Genomic DNA, 24,119 nt, shown 5'->3' with positions numbered 1-24,119 from the left:
AATTTAATTTTTAATTGGTAGAATCTTAGGCATTATAATCCAATAAAGTGAAAACCTGCATGCAGGAAAAGAGAGATATTCTAGGGCTGAGGTTTTTCCTGCTTGAAAACCGATCTCCAAATCTGTTTTCCCAGGTTCTTCCCATTTCTTGTTTTCCCCTTCTGTTGAGCTCATAGACTCTCTAGAAGTTCCACATTTTTCTTCATGCCTTTCCATGGCATGCCTTCCATGGTGGGGTGAGGAAGATAAGATCAAAGGGGCATATGTATATATGTTTGTGTGTGTGTTTGTAGGTCATTTCTAAGTCGAGGACTGCCTATAATTGCAAAATCTCATGCGTTTTGATTCTCTTTTTTCATCACTGGGCCCAGGTACATGTGTCTTTGCAGAATGTAAACCATCACACATTTCTGGATGCTGCATGCTGGGTTCTTCAACCAGCCCTTGTCATTGACTAGCGTTCTACAACTATGTTATCTTCAACGTTTGCTTTGGTGTGCATTGAAAAGATTTCTTCTGTTCATTTTGTCTGCATTGTTCCACTAAATACACTTCCATATATTGCCATCATACACCCTTCATTCATGTCTAAACCGGAATTCTGAGATGAGTTATTTCTAGATCTTAATCATTTGATAATCTTATCTTACTAATAGGAAATAAACTACGGTGTGAAATCATCTTATTGAAAAGCCAACTGTGACATGCAAATACAGTTGACCCTTGAACAAGAGTCGAACTGCGTGGGTCTCTGCGTAGGCAGAGAGGCAGGCAGAGAGACAGGGGGAAGCAGGCTCCCTGTTGAGCAGAGAGCCAGATGTGGGGCTCGATCCCGGGACCCTGAGACCATGACCTGAGCCAAACACACAGACTTAACCCACTGAGCCACCCAGGCATCCCTTTCTTTATGGTTTTAATAAATTTATAAATAAATTTATAATAATATAAATACAATAAACATAATTTATAATATAATATAAATATAATAAAATAAATTTATAATTTATAAATAAATTTATAAATAAAAAGAAAATAATATTTTTGTCAGCTTACTTTATTGTAAAATACAGTATAAAATACATATAACATACAAGTTATGTGTTAACCTACTGTTTTTGTTATTGGTAAGGCTTCCAGTCCAGAATAGACTATTAGTAGTTAAGTTTTGAAGGCGTCAAAGGTTTTATGTGGATTTTCAACTGCGCAGTGCCCTTAACCCTCCCCTCCAACCCCACATTGTTCAATGGTCAACTGTACGTTATCATGGTTATGAAGTTGCTGAGCATGTCTGGCAGAGCCACTTCTTAACCGTAAGTAAGTGAGAAGCTATATAGTCTTAACTCTATTAACACTCTCTCAGTGTCCAAAATGACCTGCTAACTCCTTGTAATCTTTTATACCTGTTGGTCAGTCTTTGTATCATTTTACTGCCTTCGTAATCAATTTGATGACAGCTTCCAGTTTCATAGCGCTATGTTGCCATTTCCTAGGGGAAAACATTCTGTTCATTGCCTGTGGGAATTTTTAAAAGGCAAGAAAAATCTCATGCCGGAAAATATTTGGTCATTTTTCATTAATTCTTTATATTTTGTTCAATATATTTTAACAGGCACAATTCAACGACATTGGGAATATATATGTAACCATAATAAAGACAAGACGAAGATCCTAGGAGACAAAAATGTTGACCCCAAATGTGAAGACAGTGATAACAAGTTTGACTTTTCAGTGATGTCCTATAATATACTTTCACAAGATTTATTGGAAGACAATTCACATCTCTATAGACATTGCCGGCGGCCAGTTTTACACTGGAGTTTTAGGTTCCCCAATATCCTGAAAGAAATTAAACACTTTGATGCAGATGTAAGTGCAGAATATCATCAAAATTCTTCGCATAAGAAAAGTTTATCTGTGAACTAAATGGGTTTTACCCCTTTTTGTCTGTGGGCTAAGAAGGGAAGATGGTTTTAAATATAGTGATGGAACAGTTTTTAACAATGTATCATGACTTCCAAAGCATCATTTGCGAATGGTTGTTGGTGTAAATAATCATTAAATTTTCAAAAAAGATCCAAAAAGTTCTGCTTGCCAGTCAGTTTTGAAAACAGAGACTGGCAGTGTATTAAATATTCAGTAAGTACTTCCATTGATTTAAAATGTAAGTCATTCCTCTCAAAATCTAGATACATTCAAAGAAATCACCTTGAGAAAGGACTAGAAGGACTTAGTACTAAAGAACATTGTAATTCAGGAAAAAGAATTCCAACATGTAAATTTAAAATAAAATACTTCTCTTGGGAAATACCAGTTTTGGATGGTAAGAGAGAGAGTTTCATGTAATTAAAGGCCAGGTTTTTGGGGACTGATCAAATTTGGAAATATCAGTTTGATAGTTTCAAGAAAAAAGACTTAAGTCTTTTTATTTCAACTTTCATTAGGTTTTTAGAATTTTAGCAGCCTATTTTTAAAGATGAAAGCATCAGAAAATTCATATTTGCTCTCTGTTTTAATTCAAGCCATTTTTTTCCTTCCAAGGTACTTTGTTTGCAAGAAGTTCAAGAAGATCATTATGGAGCAGAGATCAGGCCAAGTTTGGAATCTTTGGGTACAATGTGACTTTATTTTAGCCAGATTTACTTTGAAAGATTTGTGTGTTGTTAAAGTATAACATGCTAACAATGATGTATGGTGTATTTAGGCAAAGAAAAAAGTCTTAATTTTGAAAAAACTTAGTGCCCATTTCAAAAGGTCAGGAAAAGATTGATGTATTTTAAGTGGGAATTTTTGGATTGATACATAATTTTTTAATTTTTTTTTAAGATTTTATTTATTTATTTGAGAGAGAGAGATCACAAGCAGACAGAGAGGCAGGCAGAGAGAGAGAGAGGGAAGCAGGCTTTCTGCTGAGCAGAGAGCCCGATGCGGGACTCGATCCCAGGACCCTGAGATCATGACCTGAGCCGAAGGCAGTGGCTTAACCCACTGAGCCACCCAGGCACCCCTTTAAGTTTTTTTTTGATATTTATTTCTTTCGGGGGTGAGGGGCAGAGGGAGAGAGACTCTTATGCAGGTTCCGCGCTGAGCCTGCTATGGGGCTCGATCCCACAATCCTGAGATCACGACATGAGCTAAAACCAAGGGTCAGATGCTAACTGATTGTACCACCCAGGCACCTCTTGATAGATAATTTTAATTCAAACAGAAAAGTATGTAAGAATCTCTTAATCGATTCCTTTCCAGGAGTTGCTCCACCCACCACTAGACCCCCAAGTTTCCGAGTTCCTTATCAGGGACCATTGTGTCTGGTTCATCATTATAACATCAGTGTCTAGCAGTAACAAACGAGTAGAAGCTAAAAACCTATTTGATGAATGAACACTTCGAGAAACAGTTCATCTATTTAAGAAATGCCGCCTACTTTGCATTCATTCTTCGCAAATATTTTTTGAACGCCTGCTATATCCTGTGTACTGTTGTAGGCTGCGGTGATCTAGCAGTGAGCCACATAGATAAGTCTCTGTCCTTCCAGACTATGGAAATAGCAAAGCAGAGACCCTGAGATAGCAGTGCCTGAAGGCATGTGGTGAGATGTGTGGGGAGTTGAGCAAGCAGGGAAGAGTCAGCGGCAGAAAGGTCAGAGATGGGCTGTCGGGGGGCTGGGCAGTGTAGATGATTACAGGCCTCACTGTCTTCGTCGTGACTTTGACTGGGATGGGAAGGAGAGCGTGGTCACGCACATTAGCATATTTAAGACTGGAGTCGGCCAGTAGAGAGACCCAGTCTTGGGACCTAGACCCCGTCTCAAACTTAACATCCTACGTTATTAATGCTTGGGAGAAGACACTTTGATAAATATTGTTCAGAGGTATTAGGAGAGTTATGTTTTGCCTTATAGGCTTATATGGAAGACCCTGTGTTAAATTTCTTTCTTCCTTGTAGGTTATCACTGTGAATACAAGATGCGGACAGGAAGGAAACCTGATGGCTGTGCCATCTGCTTCAAACATTCCAAGTTTTCACTCTTATCGGTGAACCCAGTGGAATTCTACCGCCGTGATGTTCCTCTGTTGGATAGAGACAATGTTGGATTAGTGTTACTTTTGCAGCCCAAAATTCCGAGTGCTGCCTCTCCTGTGATCTGTGTAGCTAACACACATCTGTTGTATAACCCAAGGCGAGGTGATATTAAGCTGACCCAATTGGCAATGCTTCTGGCAGAGATTTCCAGTGTTGCCCATCAGAAAGATGGCAGCTTCTGCCCTATCGTTATGTGTGGTGACTTTAATTCTGTTCCTGGTTCTCCGCTCTATAGTTTTATAAAGGAAGGAAAATTGAATTATGAAGGACTTGCCATTGGCAAGGTAAGTGCTTGTTTCGTCATTATTAGGAGGCGGACTTAGTCTCTCTGTTCATCGTAGTGCGGGGATAGTCATCACTGGCTGTTTGAAAACCTTGGGTTCCCAGTACCCTTGCTTTACCAAGCTATGATGATGTTCCCCAACTACTAATAAGTAATGATGGTCAGTTGGTTGAACTTCATCTTTCCCATCTATTTATGGCAGCATTCTGCTTAGAGGAGTTGGCCCGTAGCAAAAAATCCAAAGTGCGGGAGAAGAAGAAAAATAAAAGCATTGATAGACTATTAATGACTTTAATGACTTTGTAAATAAGGCACTACTCATAAGGGGGCGGGTAGTAGACTTTTGAATGCTGGATATGGGCAATATAGTTGGCAAAATAGTAATTTAGTATTTATTATGTACATTTTCCTTTTCATAATGCTAAATATTTTAATTTCTTAGCTGATTATATCCCATGTTTTATCTTCATTGTGCTTTCTGTTGCTTACTTCACATCATTCGATCTTCAGGATTTTAACCAAAATAAACTCTCCACCATTGAGGTTTGAGTGATAGTTCTAAAATTTTGTAAGAGTTGATCTCCCTTAGTATTTTAAATAATAGTTATATAAAATATGTAAGATTTTATATTAATATAATCGAAAGAAAGGAAGGGCAGTATTAGTCCAAAGTTATAGATCATATAGATGTCCCAATTAGAGTGACAGGAAAGGAAAATATTGCCATTTTTATGTCAGTAGTAACTGCTATCTGAATTGTATTTGAATAAGATTTCATAAGCACAGATAATCATTTACTATGATGAATAATGGGTAGTGCCATTCTTGGATTTCCTCTTACTTAAGACATAAACTTTTCAATACAGAAACTATTTAAAATCTATTCACTTAAGATACCTGTTGAAATTTTGTTTAGGTATCTGGCCAGGAACAGTCTTCACGGGGACAAAGAATTTTATCTATTCCCATTTGGCCCCCAAACCTAGGTATCTCACAGAACTGTGTATATGAGGTACAGCAGTTACCAAAAGTAGAAAAGACAGGTAAGTGTTCGTAGTACATTTTGGCAGTCTCCTTGATAATAGTGTTCCCTTTGAAGACATAAAACTAAATTTTTCAAGGGATAACATCTCAGGGATGAATTATAAGAAACATAATACTTACTTGCTTAGTCCTTTTCTTAATGAACTCTAAATTTACCATTCTTAAGTTGACCTTCCAAAATTATCTGCATGAATTACTTGCATGTTGCTTTGGAATGTTTGCATTTCAGTTTTGCTAATTATGGAGACCATCAAAACATAAAGGTTCCCTGATGGAACATTTAACTAGGCATCTATCTAAACAAAACATGTCTTGAATATCATTCCTAGAGTAAGAGGACTATTCTGTGGAAAACTAGAACAGAACAATATATTGAAAGTTTAATATATTTCTCTTTCTTCTTATAGACAGTGATCTGACACAGACAGAGCTGGACAAAACAGAGGTCCTAGTGACAGCTGAAAAGTGAGTTCTGGAAAATAACAGTAGACATTTACTGATTTAAGTTGGATAAAAAAAATTGTTTCTCAAAAACCACTTGGATAAAAAATGAAAGGGATGTTTTTCCATGCTGGTGAAGAATACTGGCCCCTCAGTCAAACAGACCTGAGTTCCGAACTGTGCTACATTTTACATGTGTGATTCTGAGCAAGAAGCTTAACATTTCTGAGATTTAGTTTCCTTGTCTATACTTCGGGTACTTGAGAGGACTGCATGAGACAAAGCATGAAAAGCTTGGTGTTAAGATTTTATTTATTTATTTGACAGATAGAGATCACAAGTAGGCAGAGAGGCAGGCAGATAGGGGGGAAGCAGGCTCCCTGCTGAGCAGAGAACCCAGGGAAGGGCTCAATCCCAGGACCCTGAGATCATGACCTGAGCTGAAGGCAGAGGCTTAACCCACTGAGCCACCCAGACATCCCCCTAAGATTTTTTTTAAAAAGATTTTATTTTTTTATTTATTTGAGAGAAAGAGCTTGTGTGAGAGAGAGAAAGAGAGCACGAGCAGTGGGGAGGAGCAGAGGGAGAGGGAGAAGCCACCTCTGCTGAGCAGGGAGCCTGTTACGCAGGGCTCCATCCCAGGACCCTGAGATCATGACCTGACCTGAAAGGCAGACGCTTAACTGAGCCAGCCAGGCGCCCTCCTTGAGTAAGATTAATAAAAAGACAAATCTAACAAATACTTGGTTTTGACTAATTCTAAAATCTTTTTATAACAAAATGAGGTATAAAATACTTTTAAGTATCTATATATACATGTAGTGTGCTTATACACAGAGCTTATTATCTGTAAACCAAAAAATTGATAGTAAGAGAATAGTTTGAGAAAAACCTACTTTACATTTAATAATATTGTAAATATAAATCCTTAGACATAAAACATTGCTAAAACTGTAAAGTAAGGTTATTGAGAAAGAATAACCTTTGTTCTTTGACATTGAGCTCTTTAAAAACTGTCTTTATATGTGTATCTTAAGCACCTAAGATAATGCCTGAAACTTAGTAGGTATTAGTTAAATGTTGAATTTTAAAAAGTTTAAAAAAATTTTTTTCACAATATAAAAGATCTTTAAACTTTTTTTTTTAATATTTTTATTTTTATTTATTTGACAGAGATCACAAGTAGGCAGAGAGGCAGACAGTGAGAGAGGAGGAAGCAGGTTCTCCACCGAGCAGAGCGCCCGATGTGGGGCTCGATCCCAGGACCCCGGGATCATGACCTGAGCCGAAGGCAGAGGCTTTAACCCACTGAGCCACCCAGGCGCCCCAAGATCTTTAAACTTTTAAGATGTATTTATTGGAAATGATTTTTAAATTCTTCATTATAGCACATGTATTTGTAACGTGACATAAATAGAAACCATTTATGGTTAGAAACTGTTTTAGGATGCATTACAAGATTATCTAATGTGTCATAGCAAGAATAATCATAGAGGGGCACCTGGGTGGCTCAGTGGGTTAAGCCATTGCCTTCGGCTCGGGTCGTCATCTCAGGGTCCTGGATTGAGTCCCGCATCGGGCTCTCTGCTCAGCAGGGAGCCTGCTTCCCTCTCTCTCTCTCTCTGGCTGCCTCTCTACTTGTGATTTCTGTCAAATTAATAAATAAAATCTTTAAAAAAAAAAAAAAGAATAATCATAGAAAAATATAGCCTGTCTGACATCAAGTCTGATGGATTCTTTATTTATTTATGCATTTATTTATTTATATTATTTATAAGTTATATTCATAAAGACCACTTTTTTCTTAAAAATACAACAAATAACTTATAAATTGTTTTAGAGTGCATATTGGGAAATGCAGGCTCTCAAATATATATTTTTTTAAGATTTTATTTATTTATTTGACAGAGATCACAAGTAGGAGGGAGACAGAGAGAGAGGAGGAAGCAGGCTCTCAGTGGAGCTCAATCCCAGAACCTTGGGATCATGACCTGAGCCAAAGGCAAAAGCATTAACCCACTGAGCCACTCAGGCGCCCCTCTCAAATATGTTTTAATTAATAATAAATCACATTAATATGTAAATAATTGAGTTTTTACCCCACCCACGTATCACAGCCTTGATAATGGGTTTTGGGTATCACCACATGAATGAACAGAATGCCAGATTGTGGTGTGGTCTGTCTAAATAACGCTTGTCTGAATGTCGGGCTTTGTCTGGAAATTAAATGAGAAAGTGCTTTAAACAGGAAGGAGTCTAAAAATCAAGAAAAACTTGATGGATGCTAAGCAATTTTTCTTTTCAATTTAGATTATCTTCAAATTTACAGCACCATTTCAGCTTGTCATCTGTTTATTCACATTATTTTCCTGACACTGGAATTCCAGAAGTGACCACTTGTCATTCCCGAAGTGCCATAACTGTGGATTATATTTTCTATTCTGCTGAAAAGGAAGATGTTGCCAGGCAGCCAGGTAAAGAATACATGTAATCTTACACTGTGCTTGAGAAGAGAGAACTCCAACCTCAGGGCTAAGTTTGAGAAAGTTAGCTAAACATCTAGGTGACATTCTAAATTTAAAAGTTAAAAAGATTTTTTTGGTAATGTATTTGAGTAAATCAGTTAATCAATCACCTGTAAAACATGGAAGCAGTGAAGGACCTCAAAGTAAATTATCGCCTAAGAATTATATCCTTAGCTCCCCCTTCCAGTGCCAGTCAGCTTCCGAGTTATGGGCCTCTCGTATTGCCCTTTAGTTTTATTTGTTGTAAATTTACTGGGTTTCTTTTTGTATATGTGTGACAGCAACATCAGGTAGTTTTGTACTTAAATTTTACTAACGCATGCTGCCTTCATGGGAGGACCTTGTTGTATTGCCAGCAATGGACAGTTTTGTCATGTTGACTCTGGATCTTTCTGGAAAGAGAAGTCCATTATATGAATATGTGATTTCAAAAAGCAGAGGTGATTTAGACAGTTTTCCTTGTATGAGTCAGTGAAAGTAAGGTTTTAAATATTAAACAAAGGACTTAATGTGGAGAACAGAATGCAGTTTAAAATGACTAGAAGTCAGAGAATATCATTCAGAAAACTTCACAAGTCCAAAATGTGGGCAGCTGTTCTGTCTTTTCTGATTTCCCTCCCCCCTTTTTTTGTGCTACTTTTCTTTTCTCCTTTTTTCTTCTGCTTGTTTTCTCCTTCCTACTGAGGATAACGTTATTAGTAATACTCTGGATGGCTTACTCCTCCCCAACTAAGATCAAGTCTATGAAATAGGTCTTTGAATTTGTAGTCGGGGTCTGGGAGTTGTCATGCTCTAAGTGTTCACTAGGTGGCAGGAGTGTGCCACGGACCGGCATATCAGATGGTGCCGTTAAAAGCAGGTCCTCTGACTGGACTGTGGGCCCTGACTCAGGAACCAGTGTATACTAATTTAATCTCCAGGCACCCTATAAATTTCCTACTCAGCTGTGGCTTGGTCTGTCTGGTTTATACAGCTATGGGATAGTTGATTAATTTCTTATGTAGTCATCAATCTCACATTACTTTTTTTTTTAAAGATTTATTTCTTTTAGAGAGAGAGAGCGAGAGAGCATGTGTGTGAGCATGGGGGGAAGGGAGAGTGGCAGAGAGAGAGAGAGAGAGAGAGATCCTAACCAGCCTCTGCATTGAGCTTGGATCCCGCCGTGGAGCTGACCCCACAATCCTGACACCATCACCTGAGCTGAAACCAAGAGTCGGAGGCTTAACTGACCGTACTGTCCAGGCGCCCCTCAAATTACTTCATTTTTAAATTTTTATTATTTTTTAAGGATTTTATTCGGGACAGAGAGCATGCACAAGTTGGGGCAGAGGGAGAGGAAGAGGGACAAGCAAGCTCCCTGCTGAGAGTGGAGGCCCGGTAGGGGTTTCGTTCTCAGCCCTGAGATCATGACCTAAGCCGAAGTCACTGAACTGAGCCACCCAGGTGCCCTTCAGATTACCTTTAACGTACTTATGTGTTGCACTGATATTTTCTTCTAAAGATTATTTGCAGAACTCAAAACAAATTTGAACCAGGGGAAAAAAACCAAATATCTGAAACTGCTGTGCCTAAGAACTGTAATTAGCTTATAGCTCAATATGAAATGTAATCATATTCTAAAAGCTGTTTCCCATTAGACTCCAGAAGGTTCTGAAGTTCTGTATGATCGTTTAAAGAAGGACTTGTATGATTAATTTACAATGACCTGTTGACACAGTTTCTCTAAACATGTGTTTCCTTAATGTAGGAGCTGAGGTTGCTCTGGTTGGTGGCTTGAAACTTCTGGCCAGACTATCACTCCTTACAGAACAAGACTTATGGACTGTTAATGGACTTCCAAATGAAAATAATTCTTCAGATCATCTACCTTTATTGGCTAAGTTCAGACTTGAGCTGTGACTCTTCTTTGATTGTATATACATACATATATACTTTTCTTTCCGATTTATATTCTTTTTCAAAAAATGTAAAATATTTCTTGAGGGTTTGCATGTTTATTTTTATGCCGTGGAGTTTCTGAAGAGGTCGTGTTAAATGCTTGAAACAGATATCAGAAGAAACAAGTTTACAACAAATTTTCTTTGTAATACCGAAAAAATATTTTCCTGACAAGTGAGATCTAAACGTTTACTCCTTATTGTAAAAGAGTTGTAAATATTTTTTATTCTAAATCCCAGTAAAGTTGACAGTGATTTTTAAACATAGTGCATCCTCTTTAGTTAGTAAAGAATTTCAGTTGATGTTTTTGGCAAGCTTTATGGTGGATCCAAAGTATCTTTGAGTTCTGCAAACCACAACTCGTTTCCCTTCCAGAAGGCCTGATTTCATTGTGAGGACCATCTGTTTGTTGAGTCCTAATTAGTTCATCTCAGAAATCGCTCACAAGTGTCCAGCCAACCATTTTAGTTTGGTTTTGAGGGGGCTTGATAATGCTTCTTAGAATTGTACAGATTGCTTAATCCGTCTTTACTCCTGAGCCGTGGACGATGTCTGCATTTTGTTGGGAGATGTAGGTCACTGTAACTAAGAGTTGAAGTGCTTTACAGACGCCCTCTTTCCATCCTGTGACAGGCAGAGCATTTCAGCATGTCTGAGAGAGGCAGAGACTGGGTTAGAATGCCTTTGTTTGCCTAGCAGTTTGTGGGGGGTTTTGTTTGTTTGTTTGTTTGTTTCTCTTCAGTTTCAAGAAGAGATCCCCGGGTCGGAGGAGAAACTTTATTTTTCTGAACCAGTTCTGTGGAAATTTATTTTATTAGGAAACTTGTCTTTAGAACAAAGTGGCAGCTATAAGATTCTTTTGGTTTTGCTCACATATTTAGGAAGCCTGTAGAACTAGTGGGGAGATACCAACTTGGAGACCTGATACTCCTAACTAGTAATTTTAACTGTCTTAGTGGTATTGTTTCTAAGATGTTCCTTTGTTTTCTTTCCTAATGAGGCAGCAGTGTGACGTGGTGCTGACATTTTTTTGTCAAGTGGTCAAGAGCAGATCTAGTGAGTCCCACAGTTGGCGCTCTGTGAGTGTTTGGATCAAACATTTTAAAACAAAAAAGTTTTTTTTTTTTTAATGTGTCCTCATTTTTAGACAATAGGATAAAAAAATTATGCACATTTTTACTAAGTAGTAATTTTATATTCAATTATACTGAATTATAGAAGTTTTTACAATGGGTGTTCTTCATAGAATGCCTTTTCTGAAATTAGAAAGCAGTATTTACTCCGGGTCCTGGACTTTAAAGGTTTTTGTACTAAAGTATATTTACTACAGTTATTTTTTGAGAAAAGAAATCAAATGACTACCTGAACAAGGCGTGTAGATTATGAGGATTTACGTATGAAAAATGATAAGCAAGTATTTTTAAATGTTTAATTTCTCACTTTGGGTTTTTACTTACAGTATTAACTGTAGTTCTAAGACTTTCCACGTTTTCTAGTAACAGTTTGCAGAATATTGTGTGCTCTTTAACAGATATTGTCTTCATCAAATAATAGTATAATTAATCCCTTTTAATATTGGGGGAAGAAAAATGAAAATGCATTAATTACTCCTTTGTGTTCTGTGAGTTTATTAACAGATAACTTTGTGTATAGGTCATTGTTGCTAAACTAACATCTCTGAAAACCTCTGTGAAAATTTAATTTTTTATGTCCTGATCAATATATTAATTTTAGGCCCTTTTCATGTGCTTCACTTTGTAGAATAAATCCATAAAAATGCTTTCCACTTGAGCATATAGGATGTAGTATTTTGTGAACTGGAGGCCAAAGGGTCAGTGCAACTTTCTCACAGGTTTTTGAAGCTCTGCTAAAATGAACTGTCCACTTGTCTTTACTTTTTTTGGTCAGAATTGGTGATTCTGTTGGAGCCTTGTATTTACCTGCCAAAAAGCATTTAAATCTGGTTAATTGCTGAAGCCAAATCACCCCCAGGCGGAAGTGCTGTACTGGCCAAGTTTTAAAATGGAAAGAGATACTGTGGAGTAAGAAATGTTGGTTTTACGATACCTTTTGATATCAAGATAATATGCATGTTTGAAATCTTGTCCTTTTTTTTTTTTGGAATTTAACAACTGTTGGCTTTTAACCCTTTGCTTTCCTAAAAAAACAAGTTAGAGATCCAGAGAGTTCAAGGATTTGGGGAAACAGAAGTCATTTGCACTTCGTCTCTCTGAATCAAATAATAAATTATTACTCTAGTGTATCTGTGCCTGGAGGTTTTGTGGTAGGTATGCTAAGGTGGGCTGTTGTCCCTTCTAAACTATTTCATTACCCTAAAGCCTGGATTACTTAGAGTGATGCTAACATGTAAGTGAATTCAGATGTGGCAAAACAGAATAGTGTTGAATACAGGGTCTGAAAATTGTGGAAGAAGATAAGGGTGAGGAAGTGATAAATGAGTTTACTAGGACAAGTATGTAGTAAAAGGACAAGAAAAAAATAAATCACACCCTCTTACATACATTTTTGGAAGAAAAACAATCCTTAAGTTTCCAGGATGGTTTTTATTAAAGTCCCATGCTGTGTATAAACATACAAGTGATGAGAAAAACATTAACTTGAAACATGCACTTATCTGGCATTCTCTAAAATACCATTATACAACTTTTCCTTTACTTAGAAAAATACCCACTAAAACAATCACAGTTTTCCTTAAAGATTTAAAAAAAATGTATTGGCCAGAACAAAGTCCAAGAGAATAAACAAGATTCTGAATTGTGTGTCAAAAAAACTGTACAAGGTTGTACATAAAACTATAGCTTACAAAAGCCTTGGGTATAGTAAGAATACAGAATTAAGATTTCCAAAGTTCTATTTACCAATATCTATTAATAAAATCCTTATGAAATAATTGACTTAGAAAAAGTGAAATGCTCATGATTTCAAAGTGTATAGAAAATACTAAATATCACTTTCTGAAATAAAGTGTACTCAAAACAGCACATGGAGTCTGAAATCAAGATTTCTGTCATCCATTTAAACTTTGCATATATCCTTATAATGGCTTAAGCGTAAAATTTCTCTTGCACTAATAACTTTAAAAACTAGATTCAAATCATCTCATCGTTTTATTTTTTATTTTTTGAATAATAGCCAGTTTTAAAATTAATTTTGGGGGGAATAAATCATGTCATGTTTTTTTTGTTGTTTTGTTTTTGCCTAAATATCATCTTAATCAAATACCTGCTGGTACCTTTCTCAGATCTTTTAGAAATCAACATAATTCCATAGGCAGTAAAGCTAGAATGAAAACTAAGAGCATTTTAAATTACTTTTCATGTTTCTGTGACTAACCCTTGCTCTGGGGGACTGAATCTTATCATCGAGAAGGGAGTGGAAATCAGGTTACTAATTGAATCACCAAACCAGCGGTGGTTTTAAGGCTTGTACGTCAGCGTCTTAGAATAATTTGTGTTCCTATTCTTTACCCTTTTTTGTGGGGAAAAAAAAGGGGCTCTGCAGCTAATGACATTCTGTATTTTGGATAGGACAGTACTTAAGTAAAACTTGGAAAATCCTAGTCTAAGCTCTTAGAAAGATCACCGTGGTATAAATGATGTACTATTAGTGATAATAAAATTTCAGATTGGCAAACATAAGATACACATATCTTATTTTTCACAGAGAGAGCTAAGTCAGTATTGTTTCAGAACAACTCAAATATTTCAGTAGACGTGGTCATGAGGCTGCAAATGAGTTTGCCTTATGAAGAGATACAAAGATAGCTCATCTTAACTGATACTATTTCTTAGAGTGATTTTAGTTCAGAATTTTTAACTTCTCTATTTTAATGTAATTGAGATGTCCACTTACTTGGTCCTTTTCACGTAAAGGACACTAAACTTCCTTCTTTTTCAAGAAAATAATCACTTTCCATTAATGCCACTGAGTTTTAGCATGAAGGGAGCGCACGTGTGCATGGCCGAGGGATGAGGTCACCTTCAGTAGTTTTAATGGTACAGAATCTCAATGACCAGATTATTTTTCTACTCCCCATTCTAAAATCACCTTCAGGCAAAGAAAGCCAGAGAGGAAGTCCTGGCAACTGAAATAACACTTGTGTTGACTAGCAGACTTCACGTACATCTGCGAGTTGGCCTCCTGTGTTGGCACAGCCGCCGAGCTACAACAGACGAAACAGAAGCACACTCTTGATGGTGACAACGTACACATTTGATAAGTAGAGCTCCTCTCCGCGGCCCGCAGTCCGAAGTTACACAGACACACTGTCCTTCATGGACTCCGTCACACTCGAAGGTAGAACCCTCTACCTGAAGACTTTTCCATTTAAAAGAAGTTTCTGTTTCTCTTAATTCATCGCATTTTCCAATACCAGTTCCTAGGTCATGAAGTGGTACTTCAAAGAGAGGGACTGGAAAGGGATCACATGTGCCACCTTTGGTCTTAATATAAGACATCAGGACCCCTCCCTGACAACAGTGAGTCCTCCGAACCAACGCCTGACTCAGAGTCTAAAAAGTAGATGGGACGTGAACAGAAAGGTTATCTGGTTCTCAAGACTCTGCCGATTCACTCCTGGCCTCTGCCTTTCTGAGTGTGTGGTTGCTGGAGGTCCTTGCATTACTGCTAAAGGTGTGTCACAGTGCCGTGACCTCTTGTGCTTTTTTTTGCTGGAGTTTGCAAAGTTTAAATGTTAGTGACAGAACACAGACTACCTTCGGATCGTGCTTTTTGTTTTGAAAAAACAAAAACCGCTGTCAGTGAATGCTTTAAGAAAGATTAAAAAGTAACTCCAAGGTCCTGAAAAGAGTTTCCCGTATTGCCAGAAAAATTTCAGTGCTTTTTAGTAAAACACTTGGTATAATACCTTAATCCCATTATATGTGTGCACCAGGAAAAAATTCCAAACTTTCTGGAGATCCCCACTGAAGTACTGGGGAAATAATACAAATAGAATATAAAAAAACAAAACACCATTAAATTTGCATATCTGATGTCAAGATGCTGAGGTAATATTGACTGCTTAAAAAAAAAAAATCCCACCAATTCTTGCCTCTGTTATTGCTGAAAAAAGACATTAATACTGGCTGAGTTACCTTACTATATCAAAAGTGGGAGAGAGGGTTTCAGGAACATTTACTACTGGTGAGGAGGCATCATGTCCAAAAGCAAGTAAATAAAAGTAGGTCAATGGGAAATAGAAAACTACAGTTACATATGACCCTTTCTATCTGTAGTGAGGGGGACAGTCCAACCCCAGTGGGGTTTCTTCAGCCTTTTCATGGTGGCCCCTTCGTGACTTTCAACGTTAATTTTTACCACCCACTCCGATTCCATGTCCAAGTGAATCCTTAAAAATAAAATCCACAGGTTCTCAATAAATAGTTGCAGTTCCTCCTGAAGATGCTGGGGTAAAGTGCAGAGAGAAGCACCACAGAAGCCCTCTTGCTGGCTGATATGGCTTGCCTAAATTCGGATTTGGTAGCCCACCTCATTCAGCGTGCTGAGGTCAGCCACCTTCTCAGGCAGTGCGGGCCTAGGGGTCAAAGGCAGGTGGGGGAGAGGGAAGGGATAGAAAAAGATCACTTAGTATTTGATTCGGAGAACTTGACTTTGTTCTCCTGACCCTTCAGGTGCTTGCCCCCAGCCCGCCCCGCCACACCCCACCCCTCCCCAGGCTTGGTTCCCAGCTTGACCTGGTGTTCTCAAGTCCACTCTGATGGGAGGTAGAGAACATTTTCACAGGCTTTTCAAGATAGAGCTGAAAAAAACCTGATAGGTTGCCGGATGAGTCTGTCCAGCTCGAAGCCTGCCTTCGGTCACACTCTAACTTCTGAAACCCAGTATCTGTGAACCTTGCAAGGATCTAAAAACAAATCACATGTAGTCCAGTAGAACTAAAAACCTCAGCCGGACTCTCCTTGGAACCTGGGCTTCCTGATGCTTACGCCCTGGGGGAAATCCAGCAACTACAAGACCTCTCAGGTGCCAGGTTCGCACGGAGAGGTGCTCGGCTCTCTCTGACGGAGGATTACTCTTCCAGGCCCCAGTGCATAAAATCGGGGCAAATCCTTTACAACTCATCTGAAAAAGCATGTCAGTGTGGAAAATCATTCCGTGACAAATCCTCTGTTCTCCCTCAATACATTTTCTCAAGTACGAATAAGCATTTGTGTGAGATCATGTCAGAAAGTACTTCAGGCTGGAAAAAGAAAATCAGTAAGACATCACCTGTCTTCATTAAAGACATTTCCTCAATGATTTCCTGATATAAAAGTACGCCTACGCGTTCTCCCAACTTCATTCACAGTTTTTCCACTTCTTAGCCTCCTACCTTCTCTGATGAGAAAGAAGTGAGCTTCTAAACCTAATTAAGCAGGTTCAATATGGCTAGGGAGTTCAAATTCAAAAGTTGCATGTTCAGCCATTTTTATCAGAAGACTGAAGATACTTTTAGGCTACCCATGAATCTTAAGTGTTTGAAGAGAGACCAGAATGAAAATATAACAGTTTCTTGGTTTATCCTCTGAAGGGTTTCCTCATAGCAAATAGCTTTCCCCTGGCAGGAGAGTGCTCCAACTCATGCGGTGTTGACAGAGCCAGAAATCAATAGCAAATATCGAGGGGCGATTTAAGGACACAAGGCTCAAATTTTGGCAACAAGTTCTACTGCCCTACATATTCGCATTCTGTCCCTCTCTCTCTGCCCGCCTTCATCTCCCCTCCCTCCCTTCCTCTTCACCCCTCCCTCCCTTTCTCACAACAGCCTATGAACATCCCCTCTGAACCTGATGATTCGAAGTGGTCAAGAAACCTTCCCTAACTTGTTCCTTGGCGTTGCTAAGGAACTTATGAACCTACCCATCTTTGTGTTGCATGAAGCTGATTTCTCAGAGTGACCACGTGCCCTGCTTTACTGGTCAGGAATCCTGCCTCTCGTTTCTTTCTGTCTCTGGTCGTGGTCCGAGGGTGCCCAGATGATGCTGACAAATACGGCTGGCAGAGGATAGAAGTCCCCGGACTTCCTTGCATGAAAACCCCTGCTCACCGTACCGGAAAGCTCAAGGCTTCCAGCCTTTGGGCTGATGGTGTCCGCCAGCCATACGTGCCCTAGATCAGCCATTCTCTATCAAAAAAGCCACTGGCAGAGTGGACCCTAGGGGCCACTGTGAGACCCATTCCTGAACTGGCAGCTAAAGGGAGCACGCTTCATCAGCCTGAGGGTTCAAAAGTAAGTTTCTATCTCTGCCCTCACCCTCAGCCCACTAACGTGGAGAGAACTAAGGCTCTTGTGGACAAGTCTGGTTCAGAGTCCATTTGTATCCAGTTCATTTTTTATTTTTTTTTAATTATTATTTTTAAAAAACTTACTTGACAGAGAGAGCACAAGCAGAGGGAGCAGCAGGCTTCTGCTGAGCAGGGAACCCAACACAGGGCTCAATCCCAGGACCCCAGGATCATGACCTAAGCCAAAGGCTTAACCAAATGGGCCACTCAGGGGCCCCTCTAGTTCATTTTTTCAAAAAGCCTGAGATAGAGTCTCTGTTTTGCTTCCTTGCGTGAGGTGTGTCATCTTTTCAAACAGCTAATATGGGACTTCCTTCTTCAGGGAGACTCCCCATAAGTTAGCATCACCCTAAGGCAAATGTGCTTAGAAAGGCAAATCTACTTCTCCCCTCCTCCATGGGCCACACTTTGAAGAAAATTCAGCAATCAAAAAAAAATTCACTTGGCGAAGGATAAGTTTGAAGTATCCCCATTCCTCACTTTACAAAAGGATTAAATAGGGGGGAACATTTCCTAGAGCGATTAAAATATAATTTCCAGGGCGTCTGGGTGGCTCAGCGGGTTAAGCCTCCACCTTTGGCTCAGGTCGAGATCTCAGGGTTCTGGGATCAAGTCCCGCATCGGGCTCTCTGCTTGGCTGGGAGCCTGCTTCCTCCTCTCTGCCTACCTCTCTGCCTACTCGTGGTCTCTCTGTCAAATAAATAAATCTTTAAGAAAAGAAAAAAATACATAGTTTCCACACTACCTTTCCTGGTGGTAGAACTGCATGACCATATACATACTCCTTATCCAAACATAAATTAAATTTGTAGTGAATGGTTTTTTCCTTTATCTGATGTTTTTAATGATCTCTGTGGGGCAGTCTGTTACGTGGCCCTCCATACCCACTCTCCCCTTCTGTCTTAGTAAAAAACCCGATTTTCAGCTGGGCCCAGAGCTATCAAGAACACAAACCATGTCTCCCAGCTTCTTTGAAGCCTGCCAAGCATCAGACTAAATTGTAGCCACCGAGATTGACATGAGGTTTACCAGACAGCTCTTCCAAAGACAACAGGCATGTGCCCTTCCTGGGTTCTCCTGCTCTCTCTCCTGTCTTGTGGAAGTGATGGTTGGACTGTGGCCCCCAAGGTGGGACACTGAAGAAGCCGAGCAGTAAGACGCCCCATACTGGCTCTTTTGAGCCACTTTCCCATCCTGGTGAGTCTTAGCCAAGTCCTAGCCTCCCCCCCTCAACCTTACCCTCCACCAAACCTGATCCTGACCAGGATCACGTCCGTCTGCTAACTTACTAATACAATGCCAACTCGAATGCCAGTCAAGGTGGGTGTTGAGTGGGCCTGAGGGACTTTCACCTGGGGAGTGAGCACACATTCCTAGAAGTTCTCTAGATTCCACTTCGGAGAAGTAGCCACACCCTACCCCAAATCCGAAGACTCACTTATGAGAATCTGTCTTCTTCCCCCGGGGCCCTGCACCCACTGTGGGACCAACGCCATGGCGGCTCTTCACACCTCCCCTTGTCTGTCCAGAGTAAGCCACTCCTGGACGGTGGCTCCCCATTCCAGCATCCTCCACAGCACGCACCTGTGAGCTCACCTCAGTTCCTGCACCTTCCTTCCCGACCTGGGCCCTCTCTCAACAGAGTCTCAACTCTCCTTCTCCGAAACTCTAGTCACTGTGCTGCCCTCCCTCTGTGAGAACAGCGCTAGTAAGGCACGAGCCCAGCATGGTTTCCCGGGTGGTAGAGTAGATCTACGCCGACTTATTTTCTGTCCCTCCCACTGGGAGGTCAGCGGCAGGATGGGCTGCCGGGTCCAGGGGCTGGAGAGGAGGACAAACCCTGGCCGCTCAGTCCTGGGATGTGGCCTCCACAGAAGCCATTTTTTGCCCACTCACCTGAGCCCCTCACTTTGGAGCCCATCAGCTCGGAGGAAACGGAATGTTCACCACATTCTTCAAAGTGTGTGCGTTCTTAAAACTTCACCCTTTACCTTTACCCTTGGTCTGCTACTGGCTCCCTTGAAAACAGATGGACTTTAACTTGGGGGGGGGGTCTCTGAACTCCTTTTTTCTAAACCTTTCCTTAGCACCTGCACCAGTCCCCTTACCCACCCTGGCAGGAATCTTCCGGGTGCTGAGAAATCACCATTATTAGTACCTTCCATTTAGCTGGCCCCTACGAGGCACCAGGCATCGCTGAGAGGTTTACAGGGATTAACTGAGTCTCAACTGTCACCTGATGGGGCTGATACTCTTCCTACCCATTTCACAGAGGAAGAAATCAAGGCCCTGAAAGGGAACTTGCTTAAAACAAAACTGCATGTTTAGCAAGTGGGGGAGCCAGAACTCACCCCAGAATCCAGAGCCCATGCCCTTAACTAGGGAGCAAACGGACCCCATCCTCCCACTCCCCGCACAAAGCATCCCTCCAGCATTGAAGGATGACCCCACAACCACTCCAGCCTCTGCGCCATGCCATGGAATGCCCAACCCCATGTCTTGTCATCCCTCCACTGTCCGACCCAAACGCCACTTCTCCCACGAAGTATCCGACTTCCTTCCCTCACAATGCACGACTCCTCGCCCCCATTGGCCGGGACATTTTCTCTAGCACACCTGCTGAAGACTCCTGCAGGCTCCTATCCTTTGGTCTGCCTCAGAGACTAGACAAATTGAGGACAGGGATCAAGTCCATTCAGCTTTGAATCCCTCCTGTTGAATTGCCGGTACTTCTCCGTTAAGCTTGGGTCAAGTTCTCATTAACATGTAAACGTCGGATAGGGCTTCATTGCATTACCTTCATCATGGGGTATTTTTAACAATGTCCTAAGCCAGGAATTCTAGTCACCATGATGACATTTTAAGAACTAACAAGTAGGAAGAAAAGAAAAAAAATTTTTTTCTTCCTGTACAGGGAGGCTTTATCTTACCTCTGCAAGCGGCCCGGGGAACCTGCCTGCTTGAAAACTAAAGTGGGTCGGCCAGCACGGAGAACTGGAGGGCTTCCAAAGGAAAAGGACTAGATTGTCCCCTTCCTCTGTAGCCCACCCGCCCCCGCCCCCCAGGTATCCAGATCCCAGGGAAGAACAAAAGGCAGAAAAAGAAGTTCGACGGAGATCCCCCCAACCCCGGTGAACTGCCTGAAAGAGGAAACATTTTCCTCTCCCAGCGATGCTGGCTGCAGTCTCCCGGCCTGGCAAAGGGCAGAAGTGGGTTATCAGCCGGCCACCTGCCTGTGCGCCCAGCCAGAAATACTGCTCCCTCCTGGCCAGAGCTGGGCAAGCCTGTGCGTGGAGAGACCTCTTCCAAGGGCTCCCCGGCTATACTTAGAATTCCACAAAGGGATTTATTTTTAAGAAACACAAGCGCCGGGATGGTGATTCAGCCGGATCTGCACTTGCCCAGAACTTCTCATCAGATGCACGGTTATTATTTTAGGCCGAACACTCTCTTTCTCCAAACCCCTCCCAGTCCACGCAAGGGAAAGAGCTCCAAGGATTTTCCTACTGAGGGCTCTGGGCCAGCCTTCTGTTTGAGAAGCAGCAGGGAAGGGGACTTTAAGTTCCCCGTGAGAGCTGCTTCCCTCAGCACACAAACGGATAATCCCGGCCTCATCTGTTGTCCTGTAAACATATCCAGGGTGACTTAGGGAGACCGCTTGATGGCCTGGTCCTAGGTGTCCCCTTCACCCCAACCTCAGGCCTGCATTCCAGCTACAGCAAGGGCTGTTCAGCGGGGAGGTAGGCTGAGGAGGACAGGATGGTGGTTCCATAGAGAAGTTTTCTGTAGCAGAGAAACCCGAGTTTTCCATCCTTGTGACACGTGCTAGAAATTCACACTCTGGGTTTTTGGTTTTTTTGTTTTTGTTTTTAAGTAAATTCTACAATGTGGAGCTTGAACTCACGACCCTGAGATCCAGAGTTGCACACTATACCGACTGAGCCAGCCAGGGGCCCCCACACTCCATATTTTCAATGTGATCTTTTGTTCCAGGTAGCTGGGAATAGATATAGGACTTCCAATTTTCCAGGGTGTCTCAATCTTATATTAAATTGGCTTGTGGTTCATTGCCTTGACCCAAATCTATACATAAAATATGAGTAGTATTCACCACTGCCTCCTAAACCTCAACAGTCCAGGGACAGTGAACCGCCTCCTAGGTGGGCAGAGTAGCCCCTGGAGACTCGCACACAGCCTGAGGCAGCCTCCGTGTCCATGAAGAGCTTGGCGAGATTCTGTGTTGGTGTCGTGAAGCTGCAAAGAGCCTCAGAACAAGAAAGTTCACGGCAGCATGTTGGGGACCAAGTGTGGACATCACATCCTAGGGATGAACGTATCAGCTGGTGTGTGTCTGTGTGAGGCTGGGTTTAAGAAAAGAAGCGGGGGGCGCCTGGGTGGCTCATTGGATTGGGCCACTGCCTTCGGCTCGGGTCATGATCCCAGGATCCTGGGATCGAGTCCCACATCAGGCTCTCTGCTCAGCCGGGAACCTGCTTCCTCCTCTGCCTCTCTGCCTACTTGTGATCTCTCTCTGTCAAATAAATAAATAAATTCTTTAAAAAAAAAAAGAAAGAAAGAAAGAAAAGAAAAGAAGCAGTGACGTGGAAGGAGAGCCTCCAGGGCCTCCCCCAAGCCCGCCATCCCTTTTCTGTCCCTCTGACTAAGGCCTCAGTTTGGGGCATCTCCTCCCCTCCCCTCTCAACCCCCGCCCCCTCTCCCCTCAGCAGTTGCTGGGGAGCAGAGGTCAGGGGGGCCTGACTGGCAGCCAGGAGGGGAGAAAAAGCCTCCTGCAACTTGCCAGGTACTTACTCACCCACAAGAATTTACTAAGTAACACTGTGTGCCAAGTACCCTGTAGGTCTCAGGGTTACAGCAGGACAAACGGCAGCTCCTGCTCCCACTGGACCCAAAGTCCATTCCCTTTCTTCTGATGGAAATTTGCCTCTTGTTTCTCCCATTTGAGTAAGATACACTTCCGGGGTGTGGCCCATCTATGACCACTTCCGGGTTGCCTGATCGGGAAGCACAGGCCACCTGTCCTGTTCCCACTTCTTACTCCTGTCTCCCCTAAGGTCGCAGCCCCGGAGGGTGGGCAGCGCCCTCGGGTTCCCTCATTCACCCTCACACACAGACACACCCGTGAAGACCAGTTTAGCTCTAGTCCCTGTGGACTCGGGATTCTAGAAAGGGATACCCAGGAAGGGAGCAACTCTCACATGGACCTCTTGGTCCTCCGTGTTAAGGGTATGGAACAGATTAAGGCAGGGATGGCGATGGCCCAGCATTTATAAGTTCAAGCAGAGACCTCAAGCCCTCCTCTCTCATCTGGTCTGGCAGGGATCAGGTCAGGCTGGGCACCGGTTTAGGACTTATGTCCTGTCTGGGTAGGCCTCTGCTGGAGGGCCAGGGGAGGGCTGACTGGTTCCTTCCCACTTGTCACCCTCATTCCAAGCCCGTCCTGCTCCTCGCTCACATTCCTTGGTTCCTAGGACAGTAGGTATCCTGCTGGCGGGTGCGGGGTGGATGGGCGCCCACCCAAGAGATTTGGCTCAGCAGGGACTCTCCCAGCCCTGCTCCTTCTTTCAAGGCCTCCCAAGGTAGGAGGCTCTGGCCAGAGACCAAGAGCCACAAGCCACTGTTGGAGATTCCAGGGCATAGCCTCCTCTCCTTACCGTGACAGAGAACCCATCGGGGATCCCAAAGGTGTCTAAACCCAAGAGGCTCTTCACTCATTCTGCTTCTCCAAGCGTCTCTGGTGACCCCAAACCCTATGAAATCCCAGGAGAACTAAGTTGGGCAGTCCTTTGGGCTCCTAGAAGGAAACTCCATATCACCCAGGGTCCTGGCTTAGTTCTCCCTCTCCTTCAACAACCATTCTAACCATCTACTTTTCTCTTGCCTTTTTTTTTTTTTTTTTCTTGCCTCCCCTCTACTTTACTTGCTAAGGAAATTATCTCCTTCCCACCTTTGGGGACATTTTCTTACCCAGGATGGAAGGAGAATAGAATGACTTCTCGGGCCTCACTCAGAATATCTTCAATATCCTTAGCCCAAGGAATCAAATGGATTATCTAGGACTTCATTATCACTTCACAGCCTCACTTGGGCAATTGCCTGGAGGTGTCCCTACGAAACTTCATAAAAAACGGAGCAGGAACTCCCTGGTCCCGCTTGGGTCCAGCTGTGAAAGGAGACCTGATCTTGAGATGGGGCTTAGTAACCTCTGTGACCCTGAGGGTCTCCAGCAGGGTGGGCCACTCCCCCTAGAGCCACAGACCCCCCAAGAAAGGAACTCAAAGAGGGAGGAAAAGGGAGGAGGAGAATCATAGCAAAGAAGAGCAGAGGAGGGTCAGAGGCGGAAAAGAGGAGCCAGAGGGTGGAGAGAGAAGAACAAAGCCGCTCTCAGAGGTCCTGAGGGACTCTTGCCCCACTGGGGAAGAAGGTCCCACATGGTCACTGCAAATAGCACGAGCCCCTTTCATGTCGATGAGGGCAGCCCA

At 42.1% G+C, this 24,119-nt stretch overlaps 2 protein-coding genes across 11 annotated transcripts in view; one reads left to right on the top strand and one right to left on the bottom strand.

The window, feature by feature from the left end:
• ANGEL2 (angel homolog 2) overlaps positions 1 to 12,574 on the top strand; it is a 39,123-nt gene extending 26,549 nt beyond the window's left edge. For 7 of the 8 annotated variants that reach the window (XM_044267170.1, XM_044267169.1, XM_044267166.1 and 4 more), the window contains 7 exons: positions 1,610 to 1,866; positions 2,539 to 2,608; positions 3,943 to 4,364; positions 5,280 to 5,406; positions 5,815 to 5,872; positions 8,159 to 8,322; positions 10,121 to 12,574. In XM_044267170.1, the coding sequence (XP_044123105.1) occupies positions 1,610 to 1,866; positions 2,539 to 2,608; positions 3,943 to 4,364; positions 5,280 to 5,406; positions 5,815 to 5,872; positions 8,159 to 8,322; positions 10,121 to 10,272 (1,250 nt within the window). In that variant the 3' untranslated portion in view covers positions 10,273 to 12,574. Of the gene's footprint in view, positions 1 to 1,609; positions 1,867 to 2,538; positions 2,609 to 3,942; positions 4,365 to 5,279; positions 5,407 to 5,814; positions 5,873 to 8,158; positions 8,323 to 10,120 lie in introns of those variants that run through there. The other variant, XM_044267172.1, reaches the window with a different exon arrangement.
• A 281-nt stretch (positions 12,575 to 12,855) lies between these two features.
• Positions 12,856 to 24,119, bottom strand: part of VASH2 (vasohibin 2) — a 39,523-nt gene continuing 28,259 nt past the window's right edge. For all 3 annotated transcript variants that reach the window (XM_044267178.1, XM_044267180.1, XM_044267181.1), the window contains one exon: positions 12,856 to 15,868. In XM_044267178.1, the coding sequence (XP_044123113.1) occupies positions 15,799 to 15,868 (70 nt within the window). In that variant the 3' untranslated portion in view covers positions 12,856 to 15,798. The remainder of the gene's footprint in view (positions 15,869 to 24,119) is intronic.

This window comes from Neovison vison, chromosome 10 (assembly GCF_020171115.1).
Source record: "Neovison vison isolate M4711 chromosome 10, ASM_NN_V1, whole genome shotgun sequence".
NCBI lineage: Eukaryota > Metazoa > Chordata > Mammalia > Carnivora > Mustelidae > Neogale > Neogale vison.
Note: the sequence above shows the minus strand (reverse complement) of the source record. Positions and strands in the feature narration are given on the sequence as shown.